Source organism: Macrobrachium nipponense, chromosome 35 (assembly GCF_015104395.2).
Source record: "Macrobrachium nipponense isolate FS-2020 chromosome 35, ASM1510439v2, whole genome shotgun sequence".
NCBI lineage: Eukaryota > Metazoa > Arthropoda > Malacostraca > Decapoda > Palaemonidae > Macrobrachium > Macrobrachium nipponense.
Genome location: NC_061096.1, coordinates 12,682,375 through 12,707,374, shown reverse-complemented (window position 1 = coordinate 12,707,374; position 25,000 = coordinate 12,682,375). Strand labels below are relative to the sequence as shown.

General features: G+C 38.7%; 1 protein-coding gene across 2 annotated transcripts in view; it reads left to right on the top strand.

Annotated features, from left to right (window-relative positions):
* Nucleotides 1-25,000, top strand: part of LOC135208429 (uncharacterized) — a 316,957-nt gene that overhangs the window by 165,072 nt on the left and 126,885 nt on the right. For both annotated transcript variants that reach the window (XM_064240585.1, XM_064240584.1), the window contains exons 7-8: nt 2,617-2,718; nt 10,645-10,758. In XM_064240585.1, coding sequence (XP_064096655.1) covers nt 2,617-2,718; nt 10,645-10,758 — 216 coding nt within the window. The remainder of the gene's footprint in view (nt 1-2,616; nt 2,719-10,644; nt 10,759-25,000) is intronic.

Genomic DNA, 25,000 nt, shown 5'->3' with positions numbered 1-25,000 from the left:
ATATGGTTTGCTGTTTTGATTGCTTAAAGATATTAATGTTTTTTCTTGAGGGTAAGTTATTCTGTTCTAATTAATTAATTTTTAGTTTGCAAGTGGGTGTCTGTAGTACTTACATAAACATAACATTAGGGAACAATACTTGTACTGTGGAGGCATTTCCTCCTTCCCCCCCCCCCCCCCCCCTCTCTCGCTCTCTCTCTCTCTCTCTCTCCTCGCTCTCACTCTCTCTCTCTCTCTCTCTCTCTCTCTCCATGTTATGGATGTGTTTATGTATTCAAAAGTCACAATATCAAATGCTGTGCACTTACTGTATGCATACATCATGTTAAGTTAAACTCTTCTCTTTACTCTAGGCAATTGCAGTGGCTCTACCTACTTACCAAGTAGATAAGTTTTTACAAGATTGTTAAATGCAATAATCATACATCATAAAAAAAGATCAAAAGGTCTTTGTGTTCTTAACATAACTTATAAAACACTGAGCAGAGAAAAAAATTAGTATGTAAATACACATTAGGTGTATAGTTTATCTTGAGCACAGAGAAAAAAATGAGTGTATGTAAATGCACATTAATTATATAGATTATCTTAACTCAATGCTTACATGCTTGCACACATATACTGACTTCAAAATTTGTCTTGCTATAATACAGTTTTCTTTCTATGGTCTGTGACCATAAGACACTCACCTAAGGCTCTAGCTCTTTTCTTTCTTTTTCTTTCCTTTATCTGCAAGGCATCAGCTAGGCTTAAGTACACTGGATAGACCACAATTTAGTTAGACTTCAGATGTGTTTATAGTGTGATTCCCTTCTCGCTCTCCCTTTTACAGACATGTTTATACTGTGTGATTCCCTTCTCGCGCGCCCTTTTAATAAGGGGTGTGTGGAAATATTGCTGTCATCTGAACCCATTGTTTCTTCATTGAGCCAGATGTTAGTTGCCTTTCTGAATCGTGGTTCACTTTCTATTCAGGCAGCACTTAGTTCCTCAAAGATTTTATAGCGTGAAAGGGCAGACATTTAACTCAGGCTCAAGGCTTTATCAGTCTCACACTCCTATGCAGATTGTATAGGAGGTTATAGGATTCATTAGTCCCTTGCTCATTATCATGACTGGGAACATGAATTTTCTGGTAGTAGAGTAAACTTTCAAGTATATTACGATTATCCTCTTTTGTAAGGCGTCTGTCTTCTGTATAGGGTACTGGTCTCTATTTCCATGGAAACATAAAATTTTAAAAGCAGTTTGTGTTTTCCATAGGAATACAAACCAGAGCCTGTTATCATAGTCCCAGCTCAACACCCTACATTGTCCCTGATGCCAAATGTAAAATGATGGCTCATGGAAGGTGTGCAGGGAACTTGCCCGTACTTAGCTGTCTACCACCAGTTAACTCATGTTATCAAGCTTCAGTGACTGTTCAGCTCATCCCATGGAATAGCTCTGCATAAAAGGCTCTTCTTTTTATATAAAGGAGAAATATGAATTATTTTTGTTTTAATGAATTTTTCTTATTTTTTCTCATATTTATTTGCAGAAAATGCCAGTTCCCCCATACTTGCTGATTTTCAATAACCGCATAATATTTTTTATAGAAAACTGTAGAAAAATTAGATGAATCATTTCCTTTGTCCTAACAGATAAAAACTCTGTACAGGTGGTGTTTGAAAACCAAGACAGCCTTAGCCATTAATCACAATTAATGGGTTAAAAGCAAAACTTGTTTTTTCTTGTAAACCACTGTCTCATCTTTCAAGTCCTTGCCTCCCAGCTTTGCTTACCTTTTGCATCTCAAAGCTCAGACAATATGATAAATGACTCACTATGCTGGAACAGTATTGCTGACTGCTGTTTATGCTTGAGCTGGGACTGAAAAGTGGATTACTAATAGGTTACTGCTGTCATTACACCTTATGGATGCAATGTAAGCATTACTAAAGGTTGTTTGCAACATCCCTTTGTCCCCTAAGTGCAACCACTTTGTAGCCTATTGCCTTACCCTCTTCCTTTTCCTTTCATCAATCTTGCAGTCCAACCCCTATAATTTACTTTTTAATACAAATAAGGGAGTTTTTACCCACTACCACCTTGTACTTCATTTCCTTTATTATTTTCTGGATCCCTTTATCTCACCATCCAACCCCTCCATTTCTCCCTTTTTACTGTCTTAAGTGCTGCATGGCTGAAAGTGCCACAGTTTTTGGCTTGACAGCCTAAATTTCATAAAGAATGTCACTCAATAAATTTCATAAAACATTCATTAGTTAATTATAAGTGTATCAGTAAATTTGTATGAAAATGATAGGGAGTTTTCAAAATTTATATATATGATGTGATTAAGTTTGACTGTTAGTAGTATTATTGGAATTGAAATTGCTTTTTATGTGAAAATAGAATTTAAAATACACATATATACTCTACTGTGACTAGAAAAGTAGTATAGATTGCTTTCTAGGTACATATATCCAAATTGCTGGGTTAATATAATTGTGGGATATTTTTTCGTGATTGATTTTGAAGACTGATTACTACTGTGTTTTGGAACACATTTTTCAAGTGTATACTTTATTAATATTTGAATTGCTCTTTGTAATGGTTGAACTTCTCTTTCAGAAATACTTACTACACCAAATTGAAGAACATCATGAACAAATAGATGCTTCATACCACAAGAAAATTGAATGTCTTTACAAGTATCTGCGAAATGATGCTCAGGTTGGTTATGTCATAGATTTTTCTTTCCAAGGTTTATGATTTTTGGTAGGGTCCAAATATTTTTACCTTTTTCAAATTTCCATAATTACTTCATGTCAGTTTTGTACTGTGATGTTCCTTTATTGCAATTTTTTCTAGGAAGCTAATATACAAAAATTAGTAGAGAAGAAAAGAAGAAATCTAAAGGAAATGATGGACACCATCATACTATAATGGGTGTAATGTCTGTCTGTCTGTCTGTCATTCAGTCACAGCCAAACGGCTGGTCAGATGGGCATGAAACTTGGTAGGGTTATGGTGGGGACCCCTAAGATGGTTTATAATGGGGTTTCATCCAACCTACCCCCCTCCTTTGTAGGGGGTGGGGGTGAGAAGGGATTCCCTGAAACGGAGCTGTTTCTGGCCGTGAAACGAGGCTGGTTATTTCCGTAGACAGTTACTTTATGATTTTTCATACATAATTTCTGTACAACTTCCCCAGAGAAAGGCACAAATATTTCAGCTCGGACACAATAGAAGATGAAAATTATCATCAATATCTGCAAGATTTTTTGAATAACTTAAATCCATCGGGACTGCCAGTGCACAACGTTAATCCATCGGGACTGCCAGTGCACAAAATAACGTTGAAGAAGTACTGCCCGGTAATGTTGCTTCGGAATTTCGATCCTGCCAATGGATCATAAGAGCATTTATCAGTAGCCATAACGCACTGACATACAAGTTGCGTCTTTGCAGTAACATAATGAAAAGAAAGATACTGTATTATTTGTATCACTGTGCAAAGTAATTGACAAAGAAACGAACCATTCAAGATACCTGTTCCATTAAATGAAAATCACCGAAGAGAGAGAGAGAGAGAGAGAGAGAGAGAGAGAGAGAGAGAGAGAGAGAGAGAGAGAGAGAGAGCCATTTAACGACATTAATGCACTACAATTTTATCATTTTATCATGCTATCGAAAAATGAGAGAGAGAAAGAGAGAGGAGATACTTTGTGATTTGAGAGCTAAGTAATCTGATAATCCCATCACCGTCTTCATTACTTGACTTACATTGAGAGAGAGAGAGAGAGAGAATATCATTAAAAGAGGGTAAACAATAATGAATACGAACTTCTTTACGTTCATTGATCGTCCCTTCACTTACTCTGAGAGAGAGAGAGAGAGCGACACGGTAGCGTGATTGAAGGTAGATGAGGAGAGATACCGGAAAGGAGGAGAACGAGGAGAGAGAGAGAGAGAATATCATTAAAAGAGGGGAAACTAACAAGTCTTTGAGACATCCTAATCCTTGTAACTCATTGTAACTCTCTTTCCACAAGATGCACATGTTATGGTGGTAACTCTCCCTCTGTTTTAGAAGTGTTTATGTACATATCTTTAAGGGTACTATTACATTTTATGATAAAATAATAATTTACAGTACCTAATTTTCAAATAATAAGTTTATTGAGTAAACAATAACAATAAAATTTATCAGTCTCTCTCTCTCTCTCTCTCTCTTCTCTCTCTCTCTCTCTCTCTCTCTCTCTCTCTCAGGTATGTGTATTTGTTTTTTAGTACAATAAAAAAATGATTTACTTAATTACAAATTTTCAAATATTAATAGATTAATTTCGAGAAATGAACGAGGGCAAGTAAATGACAGTTTGATATACGTATTGGCTGTACGGATATATTTTCAATGGTAAAATGTGATAACTTTGAAGTTATAATAATTATTAATATGATCTCAAAGATTATTACAGTAATAGGATAGTTATTTAAGTATACTATTTGAAGTAAGATGTTATTTGAGGTATACATTTGGTGTTTGAACTTTCATGATTGGCAGTTATGAGATATTTTAGAGGGGGGTTCTAAGTATTCACAGGTTCTAACTATTCGCGTGGGCTCAGGTACGCATTCCCTGCCACTACGGGTGGTCCACTGCACTGTAATCAGTTATCAGCAAAGTTTAAGAAGGAAGTCAGTAAAAAAGAAAAAGTTATTTCATGGAAACAGTATATTGCAGGGATAATGCAACTCGGAAATGAAAGAAATTTTGAAATACTAATGGATCAAATACAAGATCACCAAGACATCCTGTAATGTAGAGAGGGCAGAAAGTTTGTGATCCATATGTATTATCAGATGTAATTGAAAAACATTCAGATTTTATTAACAGTAAACAAAGCCTTGATGATTATGTCTGTAAATATGAATGAAAATCAGTCTTGGATGTAAAAATTTTGAAATGGCAGATGATCTGTACTATAATAAGTATTTTAGAATTAAAGAATTAGTCCTTACTCCATCCTTCTTCAGTAGGTGTCTCCAGATCAATATACAGTGTTCCCCCCGTATTCGCGGGAGATGTGTACCAGACACCCACGCGAATAGCTCAAACCCGCAAATAGTTAGAACTCCCCTCTAAAAATACCTATACTATCTGCCTATCTTGAAAGTTCAAATACCAAATGTCTACTTAAAGTATTATCCTACATCAAATATACCATTGAATTGGTATTATTAATATTATTTTAAAGTCATCTTAAACATTTTACTATTAGAAATATATAAACATATAAACAGCCAATAGCAGAAGAGAGAGAGAGAGGAGAGAGAGAGAGAGAGAGAGAGAGAATAAACTCCTTACGATTTCAATAAATTGAAATGAACGTCTGTAGGCAACACTTTTCCCCTCCCATAAATACATATATTTCTCCAGAGAAGAGAGAAAGAGAGGACTGTGCAGTTATGTTTGTCTGTATCAGTTCTTTTGCTGAGAGCGAGAGAGATAAAAGAAGGAAGAAATAGAAACACCAAATGTATACCTTATGTAACATCCGGCATCAAATTTACCTTAAATTATTATCATATTACTGTATTAATCTTCGAGATTGTATTAATATAATTTCAAAGTAATCCTAACCATTAGTACCCTTAAAGGTATATATTTAAATACGTACTTATAACTCTTGCAGCCAAGAGAGACAGAGTTACCACTATGACAAGTATCTTGTGGAGAGAGAGAGAGAGAGAGAGAGAGAGAGAGAGAGAGAGAGAGAGAGAGAGAGAGAGAGAGAGAGTTGTCCTTACATTATTTAAAAGAGTGAAATGGAATTATTATTGTACTTAAAATACTCGCATATGAATTTTGTAATTACAGTTATAGTATTATTATTGGAAAATATTAATGATAAACTTATTACATACATGTCCATGAAAATGATCTCATCTCATTAAGAGAGAGAGAGAGAGAGAGAGAGAGAGAGAGAGAAGAGAGAGAGAGAGAGAGAGAGAGAGAGAGAGAATAACTCCTAGACTCTGACTCCTTCCCCTCCGCCATATTATGTCAAACTATCATTACCCCCCCCCCCCCCCCCCCCCCCCCCCCCCCCCCCACCCCCCCCCCCCCCCCCCCCCCCCCCCCCCCCCCCCCCCCCCCCCAAATAATGGGTAGATATGGTCCAGAAGAAATCCGCAAATCCAGAGAAAGCGAATAAGGGGCCCCCCACTGTACACAAGTTTGATGGAATGTTCAGTGTAGAATAGATGATATTCAAATGAAAATATTTGTATTATGCAAATCAGGTGGTGAGCCTCATTCCATATGTTGGTAAATTAATTAATTCCCATAATCATAATCAGCCAATCAGAGGCACCCTCACGTCTAGTCATTCATTTGAAGTTATGTGTAAATCTCTTTCTCTCTTTCATTTCATGTATAGAAATAGGTTGTGTTTGGCAATATGCTTTTGTAGAAATTTTTCTATATTTATTTTCAGTCGTTGCAGCTACATTATTTATCATTTCAATGGGAAATCAGAACTAGCTTCTAAAGGTTTAGGAATTAGGAAAAAATTTTTAATGAAGCTATACATTCTTGGATAATTCATCGTCTCGACCTTACAAACAACTCCTTCCTCTTCCTGCAAAACTGACATTGCCATTTAGTGTGTGTAGTGAATGCAGGGTGTAAAAGGAATCTTTTTCCTGACTGTACTACCCATAGAGTTCCCAGTGCTTAGAGCTTCCAGCTCTCGTGGGGCTCAGTTTGCCTGGTTCCAGCTCCAGTCTAGCTTCAATTATACAGCTCCCAGCACCCCATGGAACTCCACAAACATCGATCATCTTGCTCGCTTGTGACCATCTCTCCTGGTGTCAACTGAGTCTGGCATCAGCTTTAGAGTTTCCAATATCTGCAAGCTCCCTGCGGCTTGCTTGGCGCCTTCTTCAGCCTGGCATCAGCAACTGTGTCTGAAAATTAAATGCTATGTACCTAGAGAACTCACCACTCTTGGTGGATGGGTTGTGGTTTTATTTCAGTGTGGGCTTCATTGTTTTCTGGTTGGTTTTTATTTTGGTGCTGTGCCCAGGGCAAGGGCCAACACCAATCATGCTTTTGCTAGCCAGTGGATTACTACCCTCGCTACAAAGTACGTATCCACTAAGTAGGAGGTGACCCTGGGCTTTACAGCCACTCCACTACTAATTAAGATGAACACCAACCACAGGCAGCATCCACCTGCAGTAGCTCTCATAATTAATAGGAAACAACAAGCATTGTTTTCAGTGCAGCCAACTTTTCTATTTCAAATGTGTTACATCAGTTGATGTTTTAGATAAGAATATGTCCATATCCCACCTCCTTCAATATGGAATCAGCTGTGTAATTACTTGTTAAGTCACTTCTATATGAATGACATTTTTACTATAAAAGTTTTATATATACTTCCCAAGTAATTACGTTTAGAGCCAACACTCTTCCCCCCTGATAGACATTGGGCATAAAACAGAATGAGGTGGATGGCCAAGTCGTTACCAGTATTGCAGTTAGTGGGCGGCACTAAGCCTTTGAAGGTTTCCCGCAAAATTTTTCTTCTTTTTGTTGCCTAGTGGAAAATATATTAGGTATGTGTGCAATTACTCAGTAAGTACATATAAAACTTTATTTTATTAAAAATGTCATTTTTAGATGGAGGGTAAGTTTTAGATAGGGGTAACGAGAAACTTGTTAGATAATGTTGTTTTAATTAGCACAATATCAAAATATGTATTTAAATGATTTGTGAAATAGGATACATAAATAATTTGGAGAGGGGATGCAACATAAATCCAAGAAAAACAGAAGTATACAGAAAGGGATGAAATAGCAGTAGATGAAGAAAGGATTATAGGTTTAAACTGAAATATATAGGAATGAAGATATCCAGTACAGGGTCTTTTGCAATTGGAATTTAGTGAAATACTATAAAAAGAAAATCAAGTGTATAATGGTAATGGTTTGGCTGAATAAGACTTGGAAATCAAATTAAAATTGCATATGAAAATAAGATCATACCATAATTGATGTTGTTATTAAGACATGAGTCATGTGGTGACATTGAAACTTATTAACCCTTAAACGCCGAGTGGACGTGTTTTACGTCGACATTTTTTGTCTCGAATGCCGACTGGACGTATTTTACGTCGACATACAAAAGTTTTTTTTAAAAATTCGCGGAAAAATACTTATAGGCCTACCAGCCGAAAACTCTTGAATCATGCGCCTTGGGGGATGCTGGTAGTTCACGGATCAAGGTGTTGTTTTGTTTACAATCGTTATGCAGGCGCGCAAGCGCGAATTTCTTTCTTGCCGCACTAAAAAGTATCGGTGACACATCTCGGAAATTATTTCGTCATTTTGACATAATTTTTGTACCATTTTAAATTAGCCGTTACATGGAGTATTATATATGAAAATGTGCGCATTTTTATGTAGAATACAACTAAAAAATACTCATGATTGTAGCTTTTCTCAGTTTTGAAATATTTTCATGTAAATAACGATAAGTGCCAAAATTTCAACCTTCGGTCAACTTTGACTCTACCGAAATGGTCGAAAAACGCAATTTTAAGCTAAAACTCTTATATTCTAGTAATATTTCAATCATTTACCTTCATTTTGCAACAAATTGGAAGTCCCTAGCACAATATTTTGATTTATGGTGAATTTATGAAAAAACTTTTTCCTTCCGTCCGCGCGGTAACTTCCGAAAAAAATCATACATGCGATTGTGGTAATGTTTGCACCATTTTAAAATTAGCCATTACATAAAGTTTTATATATGGAAATGTGCGCAACTTCATGCACAATACAACTAAAAACAACCCATGGTTGTAGCTTTTATCAGTTTTGAAATATTTTCATATGAAAAATGATAAGTGACAAATTTTCAACCTTCGGTCAACTTTGACTCTACCGAAATGGTCGAAAAACGTAATTGTAAGCTAAAACTCTTATATTCTAGTAATATTCAATCATTTACCTTTATTTGCAACAAATTGGAAGTCTTTAGCACAATATTTCGATTTATGGTGAATTTATGAAAAAAATAACATTTTCTTTACATCCGCGCAGTAACTATATTCCGAAAAATCAAACGTGCGATTGTGGTAATGTTTGCACCATTTTAAATTAGCCGTTACATAAAGTTTTATATATGAAAATGTGCGCAATTTCATGTAGAATACAAATAAAAACAACCCATGGTTGTAGCTTTTCTCATTTTCAAAATATTTGTATATAAATCACGATAGATTAAAAAAACCACGTTCTGTCAACTTTGACTCTACCGAAATGGTCGAAAAACGCAATTGTAAGCTAAAACTCTTACATTCTAGTAATATTCAGTCATTTATCTTCATCTTGAAACAAATTCAAAGTCTCTAGCACAATATTTAGATTTATGGTGAATTTAAAAAAAAAAACTTTCCTTCCCTCCGCGCGCTGGTTCTCTGCCACAAATCTCCGAAATGCGTACATCGCATTCTCGGAATATTTGCTCCATTTCATATTAGGCATTTCATAGATTTTTATATATTGAAATGTGCGCAATTTGAAGGTTGTAGCTTTTCTAATTTCCGAAATAATTGCATATAAAAAAATATATTAAAAAAATCGACATTCGGTCAATTTTAACTCTTCAGATATGGTCAAAAACTGCAATTGTAAGCTAATACTCTTACAGTATAGTAATATTCAATCATTTGTCTTCATTTTGAAAGAAATTGAAAATCTCTAGGACAGTATTTAGATTTATGGTGAATTTTTGAAAAAAATATTTGTTTACATCCGAGCATTACGAATTCATGCATCATTTTGTGATAATATTTTCTCTGTGTTGCTTTTATTGTTTTACAATGTGTTATATACCAAAATGATTGCAATTTAGTGTACATTACAACGAAAAAAAAAAATTAACTCGTTACCCCTAACCGTTTTGCGCGTAGCTCGATTTGAATACAATTATATATGAAATTTTGTTTTCGCGCTATCATATATTGCATTATTTATATATGATAATGATAATTTTTTTCATTTCTGATGGTTGCATACTAAACTTCAGGCAATGACAAAAAAGGAGCCAAAAATGAACTCTTAATCTTGAAAACTAAGCGCGCTGTGATTTTTTGAAAAAAAATATTTTTCCACTTCCGTGCTCACTTCAAAACCGCCTCGGCACACGGAAGACGATTTTTAATATACCCCTTCGGCGTTTAAGGGTTAAAAGGTTTGTTGGTTTAAGGATAAGTTCCATGGGAATATGCTATGATGAAAAGAAGATAGAGATGGCTTGGACATTTTCTTTGCATAACCCTGGTAGAATAGTATGTTGTATTATCAAGTGGACTCAAGTTGCCACCAGAGTTGGTATGAACCAGATTTACTTAACTGAAACTGAGAACTTTGAGAAGGTAGGCTGGGGAAGTGTTTGTGGAATAGAAATAGTAGAAAAGAAATGAGGGACAGAAATTCCCTGTGGCCCTTTGGATTGCTTTCCATTTGAAGATATGATGGTGAGTATGCATGAAGATGTTATTTTGTGCTTTTGATGAAGTAAGTTTATTCAGTATGTAACATAATATTATGCTAAGTTACTGATAATTTTTTGTTTACAGCTTTCATATGTAAGAGAAAATGGAATGGTACAATCTAGAAGAGCTGTCATGTGTGAGATTTGTGGTGTACTTGAGAAAGGAAATGCACCACATTTGAAAAATATCAACTGCAGGGTAAGATATAGTTTTTTTTCTTTTAATTTTAACCCAAGAATACCACTTGCGAACATAGAATTAATTTTCTCATTCTTTTTGTAAATTTCATTTAGACTGCTTGTTCAGGCCAAACTAAGTATTTTTTGTGTAAAAACTATACACTGCATGAATTAACATATATTACTGCTATTTATGACAGATATACGTAGTTCCCCCCTTGTTTTACGTTTTTCAAATTTCGCAGTCCTCTTTGCTGCAGCATTTTGTGGAACATTATTCACTTTTCCATGGCGAGCTTTCACTAAGTTGCAAATTTTTTTTATTGACCATACCTAAAAAATTATTACTATTAATTTTTTTTTGTAGAGCAATACTATTTATTCACTAATTACTGTATTTTTCATATTGTGTATGTGACTAAATACTGATTTCTGGGATTAACCTGTGTCGCCCTGTGAAATGGTTCCTTTGATACTATTTCTTAGGTATAAATATTGCTATTCATCCTAGAGAAAAAAGAAACAATATAATGCCAAGTTAAATGGCTCGCTCACCTCTAATAGAAGTGTCGGTATAGTAAAGGAGCGAGTGGAATCACTACCAGAGATCCCTTGCCATTTAGCTTCTTCCTTCGACAAAACCCCCAACTACGGAGGAGCCGTGCTACAGCTCCCGGTACCCTCTACTACTACCGCGAGAGCCTCCGACGCCTGTGACTACATTCCTTTGATAGCCGCCATCGTCACCACACGTTGTGTTTTCCACTGTGCTGTGCGATTGCTTTTTCAAGGTTTTATATCGTATTTCAAGATGCCTTCCGCTTCTGCTTCTAAGTTAAGTACTGCCTTAGGTTTCAGTTCACATTTTTTGCTGACTTACCTATTATCTAGGAGTTCTCGGAGCTTCACCGGCCCGACCGCTTCTCCGACCGCATGGTGGTAGGGGTTTTTTCTTTTGGTCTCCCATACCACTAGAGATTTCCCCCCCACTTTTTGCAGTACTTTATGATATAGTTACTATATTATATCATGCAGTTAGCTTGTTAGTTAGGCCCTCACGGGGCACCCTCCGACTGCACGTTTCGGATCTTAGCCTAGCTTTGCCCTCCGTTCGTTAGAAGTTTTATCAGTCAGAACCATTGTTCCCCCTTGTCCTACTTCTAGTCCGATGTTTTATTGATTTAGTATTACTTGAGGTTAGGCTAACATACCCCATTCTTCGGACTGACGATTAGCCTATCCTTGTTCACACTGACCTAGGCATTAGGTTAGGATAACTTACCCCAATCTTCGGATTGACGATTAGCCCATTTCCTTGTTACATTGGCTTAGAGGTTAGGTTAGGCTATCATACCCCTATCTTCGGATTGGCGATTAGCCTACACCTTTGGACTTTCGTATATTATCATGTAATTTTGTTCCCTGTGTTAGCCTAGCTTTAAGATATCATTTATATATATATATTTTATTATGGTTTTTTATAGATAATCCTAATATATCAGTTATTACTATGTCATTTCGACCATTGTTGTTCCGATGGGCCTTCCCCACCACGTGTTTATCGCCTGGCTAGGAGGGTCGTTGGTTGATAACGGCGAGCCACCTGGTCACGGGGTCCACCCCGTCCTCTTCATCCCCCCCTCCACACGTTGCCACCCACGCCATTGGGTGATGACTCGCTGCTCATAGCTAGTGTCTGAGTCTGCATGAGAGGGGGTGACTCATAAGGATAGCGGGGAGGCTCCCCCTACTGGTGCTCTCTCACAGTCCCGTGTCTCGGGGGCTTGGGACCTTCTCCCCCTCCCTCCTCCGACTTTAATTGGCCGCTGAGGTTAGAAGGCTCCCTTACCCCACCAATATCCCCCCCCCCCCCGGTTTTAGTCCGGCGGTAATACTCCGTACCCACCGGACAACCAAGGGGGAGGGATTCACTGGGAGTCTATCCACATAGGATAGTTCACACGGGCACCCACTGATATGATGTTTTTTCTGTTACACTATTTTAAGGACTTATTTATTTTTACTGTTACTACTGGGCGTTATAGTTCTGCCTCATGTTCCAGCCTTGGCTCTCACCCAGGGAGGTGAACCCCTCTCGCTCGGTAACCACAACTCCGGGCCCGACGGAGTGTAATTTTACCCATATAACTAAGTGAGTTTACACGGAATCAGAGGCTATTCCCCCAGTAACCATTTTCTACGTTATTTTTAAGTGCATGCCCCCTTTATTTTAAGTTCGTATTCATACGGGTGTGAGCTTTAGAGCTCACTCCGGCAGTCCCTTTTTTGCATGCCACTTATACGTAGAACCCTATCCGTCGGTTCCACTCTGGCACCCACGGATATTTACTTAAGTACCTCCCCGGAGGTTGTCATGGTACTCATGTATCCTTTGACTTACAGGTTTTGTGTTGCCAGGAGATCGAGTGCAGTGTTCTACTGCAAGACCATGCGGCCATACAGCCTGCCGCTCCCATGCTAGCTGTGCAGTGAAGGTGCAGGACTTCATCGTCTGCCACCATGAAGGTTGCCAAACCTGCTACATTCTAGTAGGCGAAGCATCTTTAGTAGTAAGTTTTTCCTATCTCCGTCAGCATTCAATACCTGGTATACTTGTCGATACTGACTATATTTCACAAGGTGGACTCATATTCAGTCAATTTTTCTAGTCACGATCCTTACGTCCCCTCCTCCCTTCCCTTAGACCCTAACTCTAAACCTTTCTTACAGGGTTCCGATGAAGAGAAGAAGAAGGCCTTGGTGACCCTCAAAGCCTGGGTGGGAGGATTTGGCTGGAACTCAAAAGGCCGTCCCTACATCCTCACCCAGGACATGGCGGATCTCATCTTCCCTGGAGCCAAGAAGGGATCAGTGGTAGACCCGCTAGTGGCCGCCCCTCTGTTAGCAGACCTACAAGCCATGATCTCCCAGGATGGGGATTTCTCAGAGGACGTGGCAGAAGACGTCGCGGCTATGAACCTCGACGTTCAGCCCATGGCAGTAGACCACATGGGCACAGGTAAGGGTGCTGTAGGGGCAGCTTCTGGGGGTTCTCAGGGCCCTTTCCTGAGTTCCCTTTCTCCATCTCCTTCTACTGATCCTTCCTCTTCTACCTCTTTCTGGGGCTTCACTGAAGACCAACGGGCTGTTCGCCCTAAGGTCACTTCAGTGATCCCCAAAGTTAAGTCGACCGTGGACAAACTGCAAAAGTCCCTCCCTAAGAAATCGGCCATCTTAACGGACGCTGTTACTCCGGCTCCCCACCCCGGAACAGTCAGATCAAGGGCGGCCTCTTCGTCAGAGTCGAGGTCCCCCAGACGTAAGTCTCGAAAGGATCGGGCTCAAGTGCCCCCTTTCGATCCCAATAGCTTCTCGGCCAACATCTTAGAGCAGGTGGGGATTATCGTGGGAACCTTGGTAGATAACAAGGTTGGCACGGTACTCTCCCAGCTCTCAAGTACTGTTGCGTCATCCAGCCAGTCAATGCAATCCCTGGCGGAACGATTGGCTGCTCAAGAGAACGCCATCGCCGGGATCTAGACCATGATCGCGGCAGGGACTCCTCTGGCAATGCCACCCTCTCCTCTCCCAATGCCAGACTCTAGCCAACTGCCTGAATTCAAGGCGGCCAATCCTTGGAGGATTGCCTCACATGCTCCGTTCGTCAACGGGATGTTGACCATTGAAGGCATTGGAACTCGAAGGCTAAAAGACTTCGAGTTCTTTCCCAGTGACCTTCAACCCCCATTCATAGGCTACGTCCTCCTGACGGAAGCAGCCATGATGAGAGAAGACAAAGTTCCCAAGGAAACCGTGATCCTTCCTAGGGAACAAGCTCAACAAACTCTGCTGAGAAGCCTGGAAGAGTGGGGGTGCGAGAATACTCGCATCACGGCCTTTAGGAGTCCCTTCACCATCTTTACTCCGGTGGAAGGTACTCCGCTACCACTTACCCTTAAGGTAGTGGAAGCAACGTTTCAGGCAGCCCTGAAGGACGAGCCTTTGCCTCAACTCTGGGAAACGGAACCCACCTCTCTCCTGGTTCCAGGCTCTGAGAACTATTTCGAGGGAGCAGTACCAACTTTCTCGGTAGGGAAACTTAAGGCCGACTGCGCCACCACTCTCTTTAGCGAGAGACTTCCCAGGTTGCCGGACTCCCTCATCCAGATGGAATACGACGCCCGGACCAGGCTTGCGAGATCGCTCTCCTCCATGACGATGGCTGAAATGACAGCTCTAGTGTACCAGCAAGAGCCACTGTTCAAAGTCATGGCTAAAGGTTTGCTGCACACCATGCAGTGTGACCTTTACGACTTTCTAATCGCCAGGAGGAATTGTAGGAAGCATGTCCTGGCGGAAGCCACCATCCGCCATGAACCAAACAAACTGATAGCTTCCTCAATTTGGGGGACGGACCTCTTCCCAGCACCAGTGGTGGTGGAGGTCTTACATGAGGCATCCAAAGTTAACCAGTGCCTCAAGGTCAGGTGGGGGCTGGTACCCAAACGGAAACAGGAATCCTCTGGTCCGAACCAGAGGATTAAGAAGAAACCAAGGAAGTTCTTGCCCTTCCATACCCCTCAGCAGACGCTGGTCCAAGCGGTCCAAACACCTCAAGGGCAACAACACTCCTCTTCTAAGGGTCAACAGCAATATCTTGTCCTGACCCCACAGTCACAGCAGCCTCAGCCTTCCACATCCTTTGCTGTCTCCCCAGCCTACAACTCTTCCTATGAAAGCCAGAACTTTCAGGCTTTCAACAGGTTCACGAGAGGTAGCAGAGCGAGAGGTGCCTCTCGTTTCAGAGGGTCCGGCAGGGCTACAAGTAGGGGAAGAGGCTTCCGAGGAGCAAGGGGTGGCCGCCCCTCGGCAAGCCAGCAGTGAGAGCCCCAAGGTAGGAGGGAGACTGTACCTCTTCCGCCAGCGGTGGAGGTTCAGCCCCTGGGCTCAGAGTATAGTAATCAAAGGCCTAGGTTGGAGTTGGCTAGAGGGCCCTCCTTCAACCAACAAATTCTATCAAGCACCAACAGCGGAATTGATAGTATACCCAAGACCTCCTTCTCAAAGGAGTAGTCTCAAGAGTCAACAATTTAAAATTTCAAGGACGCTTGTTCAGCGTGCCAAAGAAAGACTCGGAAAACCGAAGGATCATCTTAGACTTGTCCCATCTGAACTTATACATTCATTGCAACAAGTTCAGGATGCTGACCGTTTCGCAGGTACGGACCTTACTTCCCCGTGGGGCCGTCACAACCTCTATAGATCTTACAGATGCCTACTATCATGTTCCCATAGCCAGACACTTCCGTCCATTCCTAGGCTTCAAACTAGGAAACAAATCCTACTCCTTCAAAGTAATGCCATTTGGGCTCAACATAGCCCCCAGGATTTTCACCAAATTGGCAGAAGCAGTAGTGCAAGAGCTAAGGAAACAGGGAATAATGCTAGTGGCTTATCTGGACGATTGGCTTATTTGGACAAGGAACCCCAAAGAATGCAAGGAAGCAACGGTCAAGGTGATCAAATTTCTGGAACATTTAGGTTTCCAAATAAACAAAACCAAGTCCAGACTAACACCGGAATCCCGATTCCAGTGGTTAGGCCTTCAGTGGGACTCGCAATCACACACACTATCGATTCCGTCGTTGAAAAGGAAAGAAATAGCAAGAGCTACAAAGCAATTTCTCAAACAACAACAAACATCCCGGAGGTGCCAGGAGAGGATCCTGGGCTCACTCCAGTTTGCATCAGTCATAGACGTTCTGCTAAGAGCCAAACTCAAGGATATAAACAGAGTATGGTGTTCAAAAGCGAATTGCAGATCACGGGACAAACTAGCCTCTATCCCAGCGATCTTACGAAAACGTCTCCGCCCCTGGACGGAGACAAAGAATCTATCAAAAGCAATTCTCCTACAATTTCCCCCTCCATCATTAGTGATCCACACGGACGCCTCACTAACAGGGTGGGGAGGATACTCTCAGCACGAAAAAGTTCAAGGAACTTGGTCTTTAACATTCCGTCAGCTACATATCAATGTACTGGAAGCCATGGCAGTGTTTCTCACACTGAAACGACTCCGACCGCCCAAGAACTCACATTTCAAACTAGTTCTGGACAGTGCAGTGGTGGTACACTGCATCAACAGGGGCGGATCCAAGTCAAGCCACTTGAACCACGTCATGATAGCCATCTTCTCTCTGGCAAACAAGAACAAATGGCACCTGTCAGCCACTCACTTAGCAGGGGTCAAGAATGTAGTAGCAGACGCTCTATCTCGCTCCGTTCCGTTGGAATTGGAGTGGACACTAGACAGGAATTCGTTCAATTGGATCAGTCTACAAGTCCCGGGACTTCAAGTAGATCTCTTTGCCACGGAGTCAAACCACAAACTCCCTTGTTACGTGGCACCCAACCTCGATCCTCTAGCATATGCTACAGACGCAATGATCCTCGATTGGAACACATGGAAGAAGATTTACTTCTTCCCTCCGGTGAACCTTCTCCTGAAAGTTTTAAACAAACTCAGGACATTCAAAGGCCAAGTAGCTCTAGTAGCTCCCAACTGGCCCAAGAGCAATTGTTTCCCTTTACTTCTAGAGTTGAGACTCCGGCCCCTACGGATTCCCAACCCCAAACTAACCCAGTTAGTGCAAACTCAGACTGTGTCCGCTTCCTCAAGAATTCAGAAAACCCTAACTTTATGGATTTTCTGAAATTCACAGCTCTGAGGAATGCAGAAATTGATCCCCAGAATATTTCATTCTTGGAATCAGATAAAAGGGAATCTACCCTGCGTCAATATGACTCATCTGTTAAGAAACTAGCAGAGTTCCTTAAGGATTCAAACTCTCAAGTCATGACAACGAACCTAGCCATAACTTTCTTCAGATCATTGTTTGAGAAAGGCTTAGCAGCAAGCACTATCACTACGACCAAATCAGCTCTCAAGAAGATCTTCCAGTTTGGTTTTAGCATAGATCTTACGGATTCGTACTTTACCTCCATACCAAAAGCTTGTGCTAGATTAAGACCATCAACGAGACCTAAATCAGTCTCTTGGTTTTTAAATGATGTCCTCAAACTGGCCTCGGACATTAACAATGACTCTTGCAATTATATATCTCTTCTGAGGAAAACCCTATTTTTACTAAGTTTAGCCTCAGGAGCTAGAATATCAGAACTGTCAGCCTTATCAAGGGAACCTGGTCACATTGATTTTCTCCCCTCAGGGGAGGTCCTCTTATCCCCAGATTGCCACTTTCTAGCCAAAAATGAAGATCCACAGGACAGATAGTCCTCGTGGAAAATCCTACCACTACCTCAAGACATCTCTCTTTGTCCTGTCAACTCATTAAGAGCCTACCTAGGTAGAACAACTCAGAAGTCTTCAGGTCCATTGTTCATTAGGAAGGAAGGTGGTACAATCTCCCTAAAAGGGATCAGACAACAAATTTTATACTTCATTAAACAGGCCAACCCAGAGTCCTTCCTCGGCCCACGATGTTAGGGCAGTGGCCACATCTATTAACTATTTCCAACATATGAATTTTGACGATCTTAAGAAATATACAGGCTGGAAATCTCCGACAGTTTTCAAACGACACTACCTAAAACCCTTGGAAGCCCTCAAATTTCCAGCAGTGGCAGCTGGAAACACAGTTTCTCCTGACTCTTAATAATTCTTATAACTCTTGTAGCCTTCCCTTCTGCCTGCCCCATTGCACCCTTACTTAGTTTAGTCGCCTCTATGTAATTGTGTTACCTTGAGTATTGCTGTTATGTTCATCATTCTCGTTTGGGATTCAGTTCCATTGTTTATGTATAAGTCAACTTGTTATCCTGTCTTATGCCTACCCTGTATATATTTTGCTTGTTTGGTAGGCTAATTAATTTTAAGTTCTAACCCATGTTTAAGGGTTCATACTATTAATTTTTAATTGTAAGACTGTAATTTATGTTGATCATTATACTATTAACCTTACAGGTGTTTGTTTTTACCTTCTTTATTATCTGTACTGTCCCTCAAGCTTGGTGTTTTAGCATTCTCTGGTACTATTTCACAGGGCGACAGGTTAAGCCCAGAAAAGGGATTTTGACGAAGGAAAAATCTATTTCTGGGCAACGACCTGTGTCGCCCTGTGAAACCCCACCCTGTAGTTAGATTGTCCTCACCCAGCTTACCCCAAGCTTGGAGGCTATCTTCAGGAATGACGTCACAGGCGTCGGAGGCGCTCACGGTAGTAGTAGAGGGTACCGGGAGCTGTAGCACGGCTCCTCCGTAGTTGGGGGTTTTGTCGAAGGAAGAAGCTAAATGATAAGGGATCTCTGGTAGTGATTCCACTCGCTCCTTTACTATACCGACACTTCTGTTAGAGGTGAGCGAGCCATTTATCTTGGCATTATATTGTTTCTTTTTTCTCTAGGATGAATAGCAATATTTATACCTAAGAAATAGTATCAAAGGAACCATTTCACAGGGCGACACAGGTCATTGCCAAGAAATAGATTTTTCCTTCGTCAAAATCCCTTTTTTATGATAAAAAAGATTTACAGCATACTTATAATGTAGTTATGCATCTATTAAGTTCATTCCAATTGGGCCCCATACTGAGCATAATAGGCCTCTCTCTCTCTCTCTCTCCTCTCTCTCTCTCTCTCTCTCCTCTCTCTCTCTCTCTCTCTCTCTCTCTCTCTCTCTCTCTCAGGGCAATACATTTGAAATATTGCTGTAAAGATTTTTAGTGATAGAACATATTGTAGAATATTTAAAGTACATTCATTAATTATTTTAAATATTATGCAACATGCTTTATCATGAAAAAGTTTCACAGTAATATAATTTCAGATACATCTTACATTACCCTTACAGAGAGAAAGTGAGAGAGAGAATTGTACAGCTATTATGCTCTCTGGGGCCAAACTTAGTGGGAGCTTAATAGATACATGCCTACATTAAAAGTATGCTGTAAATAATTTTTGAAATGAAAATCAGTACTAATTAGTGAATAAACAGTGTTATAAAAAAGGCAAATTAGTGATAATTTTAAAAGGATTAATATTTCAATGCTGTGAGAGAAAACGATGTACGTATACAGTACAGGGGTAACTTGATTATTTGTTAGACGTTTGTTAAGACAGATTCATTTAATGTGTATTAAAGATTTATTTGATTTGCATTAGACATTTTATAGGCATTTTGCTGTTTACATCAATATTATTTTAAAATTATTAAATCAATGTTATAAGCATTTAAGGGGGGCATATATACTTAAGAGTAACAGTTGTAAAAGGGTACTAATCTAAGATGTCTTAGGGTTTTGAGATGATGGTTTGGGGTGTATTTTTGAAATTATATTAAATTATTTTAGTATGATAATTTAAGTAATATATTTTTGTTTGAACTATCAAATTAAGCAGTGAAATGTTAAAGTAGACAGTACAAGCATTTTAGTTTATGGGGTACTGGGTATTTGGCAGTTATAAGTGTTTTTAGTAGGGGTTTTTGCATTTCCGCAATAGGTTCTGGAACCTAATACCATGTAAATGTGGGGGAGCACTGTATTACATATAAAATGAGAACAGATAAGAAAAAAATTTGTCGTTTTCTTTTTGGACAGTGATAAGTATTCTTGAATAATTGCCACATCCATGAGTGTAAAAATAAACCATCCCTAAATACTTCCCAGTTGTCATCCCAGTGCTACCTGAAGTCAATATTTTTTTTATTTTTTTTCTATAAATGATACCATTTGACATTATTGGAGCTTCATGAAATCAAATTTGCATGATATTGCTAATTTTATTTTATTTGAATCTCAAAGGGCTAGTATACTATTTAATACTATTTTTTTTTATGTGTATTTGCACTTTTTTATTGCATCCATTTTACAGTAAGACCCCATCACACCAAATTTTGTTTGATCTGCCAAAAATTGCTTTGCTAGAGCACCTATTTTCTTAGCCAAAGTTGTCACATACATTTTTACCATACTTAACTATTATCACGTAATACTAACTTTAGATGCATTGAAGGTGAAATTTCAGTTTCATAATTCTTTTAATACTTAAAGATAATTTTATCCTTTTTCAACACTATAAAAAGAATCATAGGAAATGTATTGACATTTATATAAAGACAAGATTTATCTTTAGGATAGACTGCCTAAGACTGGGCTACCAAAATATTTCTTCAATGCAGTGATCGAACATCAAAGGTATGATTTAAGACAATTCTATACATTTTCTGAAGAAATCATTGGCCTGTTGAGTAAAATTTCATCAATTTACACGGCAAATTGAGTTACAGTACAGCTGGGACCTAAGTGGGGAATTGGCTCTAAGAAACCTGGCAAAGTTGTGTTTTTGTGCTGACTTAACCCTTAAATGCCGACTGGACATATTATACGTCTACTAAAATTGTCTGTCGGGTACTAAGTGAACGTACGGTACGTCAACTACAAAAAGTTTTTTAATATTCGCGGAAAAATAGTTATAGGCCTAGTTTGCGAAAAAGTTTAAATCGCGCCTTGGGGGATGCTGGGAGTTCACGGATCATGCTGTTGTTTTGTTTACAAGCGTTACCCAGGCGTGCATGTGCGTATTGCTTTTTTTCGCACTAGAAAGCATCAGCGACGCATCTCGGAAATTCTTTCGTCACTTTGTCGTAATTTTTGCACCGTTTTATATTAGCCGTTGCAGAGTTTTATACATGAAAATGTGTGCAATTTCTTGTAGATTACAACAAAAAGTAACTCATGGTTGTAGCTTTTAAAGTTTTGAAATATTTTCATATAAATCACGATAAGTGCCAAAATTTAAACCTTCGGTCAACTTTGACTCGACCGAAATGGTAAAAAAACGCAATTGTAAGCTAAAACTCTTACAATCTAGTAATATTCAATCATTTACCTTCATTCTGCAACAAATTGGAAGTCTCTAGCACAATATTTTGATTTATGATGAATTGTTAAAAAAAAACTTATCTTACGTCCGCGCTATAACTTGGCTGAAAATCTCTGAAATTCTTTTGTCACTTGTCATAATTTTTGCACTGTTTTATATTAGCCGTTACATAAAGTTTTATATATGAAAATGTGTGCAATTTCATGTAGAATACAACTAAAAATAACTCATGGTTGTATCTTATATCAGTTTTGAAATATTTTCATATAAATCACAATAAGAGGCAAAATTTTAACCTCGGTCAATTTTGACTCGACCGAAATGGTCAAAAAAACGCAATTGTAAGCTAAAACTTATATTCTAGTAATATTCAAGCAGTTACCTTCATTTTGCAACAAATTGGAAGTGTCTAGCACAATATTTTGATTTATGATGAATTTTTGAAAAAACTTTTTCCTTGCGTCCGTGCGGTAACTGCCAAAAAAATCAGAAATTCTTTCGTCCGATTGTAGTAATGTTTGCACCATTTTATATTAGCCATTACATAAAGTTTTATATATGAAAATGTGTGCAATTAAGTCATGGTTGTCGCTTTTATCAGTTTTGAAATATTTTCATTTAAATCATGGTGCCAAAATTTCAACCTTCTGTCAACTTTGACTCGACTGAAATGGTAAAAAAACACAATTGTATGCTAAAACTCTTACATTCTAGTAACATTCAATCATTTACCTTCATTTTGCAACAATCGGGAAGTCTCTAGCACAATATTTCGATTTATGGTGAATTTTTGAAAAAACTTTTTCCTTACCTCCGCCCGCGGTAACTTGGCTGAAAATCTCAGAATTTCTTTAGTCACCTTGTCGTAATTTTCTCACCATTTTCTGTTGGATGTTACATAAAGTGTTATGCATGAAAATGTGTGCAATTTCATGTAGATTACAACAAAAAGTAACTCATGGTTGTAGCTTTTATCAGTTTTGAAATATTTTCATATAAATCACGATAAGTGCCAAAATTTAAACCTTCGGTCAACTTTGACTCAACCAGAATGGTAAAAAAACGCAATTGTAAGCTAAAACTCTTACATTCTAGTAATATTCAATCATTTACCTTCATTCTGCAACAAATTAGAAGTCTCTAGCACAATATTTCGATTTATGGTGAATTGTTAAAAAAAATCTTATCTTACGTCCGTGCGATAACTTGGCTGAAAATCTCAGAAGTTCTTTTGTCACTTGTCATAATTTTTGCACTGTTTTATATAAGCCGTTACATATAGTTTTATATATGAAATGTGTGCAATTTCATGTAGAATACAACTAAAAATAACTCATGGTTGTATCTTTTATCAGTTTTGAAATATTTTCATATAAATCACGATAAGAGGCAAAATTTTAACCTCGGTCAATTTTGACTCGACCGAAATGGTAAAAATACGCAATTGTAAGCTAAAACTCTTATATTCTAGTAATATTCAAGCAGTTACCTTCATTTTGCAACAAATTGGAAGTGTCTAGCACAATATTTTGATTTATGATGAATTTTTGAAAAAACTTTTTCCTTACCTCCACGTGCGGTAACTCTGCCGAAAATCTCAGAATTTCTTTAGTCACCTTGTTGTAATTTTCGCACCATTTCCTGTTAGGCGTTACATATAGTGTTATACAAGAAAATGTGCACAAATTCATGTAGAATCCAAAAAAAAAAAATAACTCATGGTTGTAGCTATTATCAGTTTTGAAATATTTTCATTTAAATCACGATAAATAGAAAAAATTCTACCTTCGGTCAACATTTAACTCAACCAAAATGGTCGAAAACTGCAATTGTAAGCTAAAACACTTACAGTCTAGTAATATTCAATCAATTACCTTCATATATTTATATATATATATATATATATATATATATATCTATATATATATATATAATTATATATATATATATATATAAGATATATATATATATATATTAGTATACAGTAGTACCTCGAGATACGAAATTAATCCGTTCCGAGGCGGCCTTCGTATAATGAGTTTTTCGTATCTTGGAACACATTTTACATGTAAATGGTCTAATCCGTTCCAAGCCCTCCAAAAACACCCCATTAAATTTCATAATAAAGCTAAATTGACCTATAAACAATGAAATACTACAACAATTTGGACCATTCAATACCTAAATTAAGAATAAAAATCCAAACCTGTAAATAAAGTGTATAATTAGTGTACAAGAAATATTATTACTGTAATGTAAAATGTCGAAGCTTATCTTTCGAGTGAGGCTATCTCCGAAAGTGGCGGCAGAGGAGGAGGAGGAGGACAAATGGCAGATAACGTACGTACGTACGTACACTTAACTTTACGAAAACACATAAAAAATTTAAGGAAAACTATAAAAATAAAATTTACGAAAAACATTAACAAAACTGTAACACTTAACTTACAAAATCTAAAAATTTTTTTTTTTTTTTTTTTTTTTTTTTTTTTTTTTTACAGAATTTCAACTTCATCACCACTTTCAACGTTCTGTTTTTCATCACTTGGTTCTTCCTTTTTGCTTTCAACTTTCTATTTTTTATCACCTGGTTCTTCCTTTTTGCTTACTCCTGCTAATGCTGAAGGCCTCTTTAAAAAATAACTATCCAAGGAAGATTGCTTCTGCCTGCTTTTGACAATGTTCCTGAAACGACTCAAGCAAACGTCATCGAACTGCGCAAGAATACGACCTGTGTGAGCCTTTTCTGGGTGTCTTTTGTCTATGAACGATTGCACTTTATGAAAAGCGGCTAAGACCTCCTTAATTTCTGCCGTTGTCATAGGCTCCTCCTCTTCATCGCCGCTGCTGGAGAACTCCTCTTGAACGACGTTATGTTGCATGGCCTCCAACTCCTTCAGGTCATCCGTCGTAAGCTCTTGGTGCTCCTCGAGAAGGTCTTTGATGTCGTCCTCGTCGACGACCAGCCCCATGGACTTGCCAAGTGCAACGATCTCGTCAAGATCTGGTTGCGAAACAGTTTCGGGATCGTCAACTTTTTCGGACTCAGCAGCACCAGCTTCGCCCACGTTGAATCCCTCGAAGTCTCGGTCGGATACGGCATCAGGCCAGAGTTTCCTCCACGAGGAATTCAAGGTTCGCCTCGAAACCTCCTGCCATGCTTGGTCGATGAGTCGGATGCAAATGACGATGTCAAAATGCTCCTTCCAAAATTCACACAAGGTGAGGTTTGTGGTATCGGTGATGTCGAAACATCTTTTGAAAAGATGTTTCGTGTACAGCTTCTTAAAGTTCGCTATCACTTGCTGGTCCATGGGCTGGAGGAGAGGGGTGGTGTTGGGCGGAAGAAAAAGAAT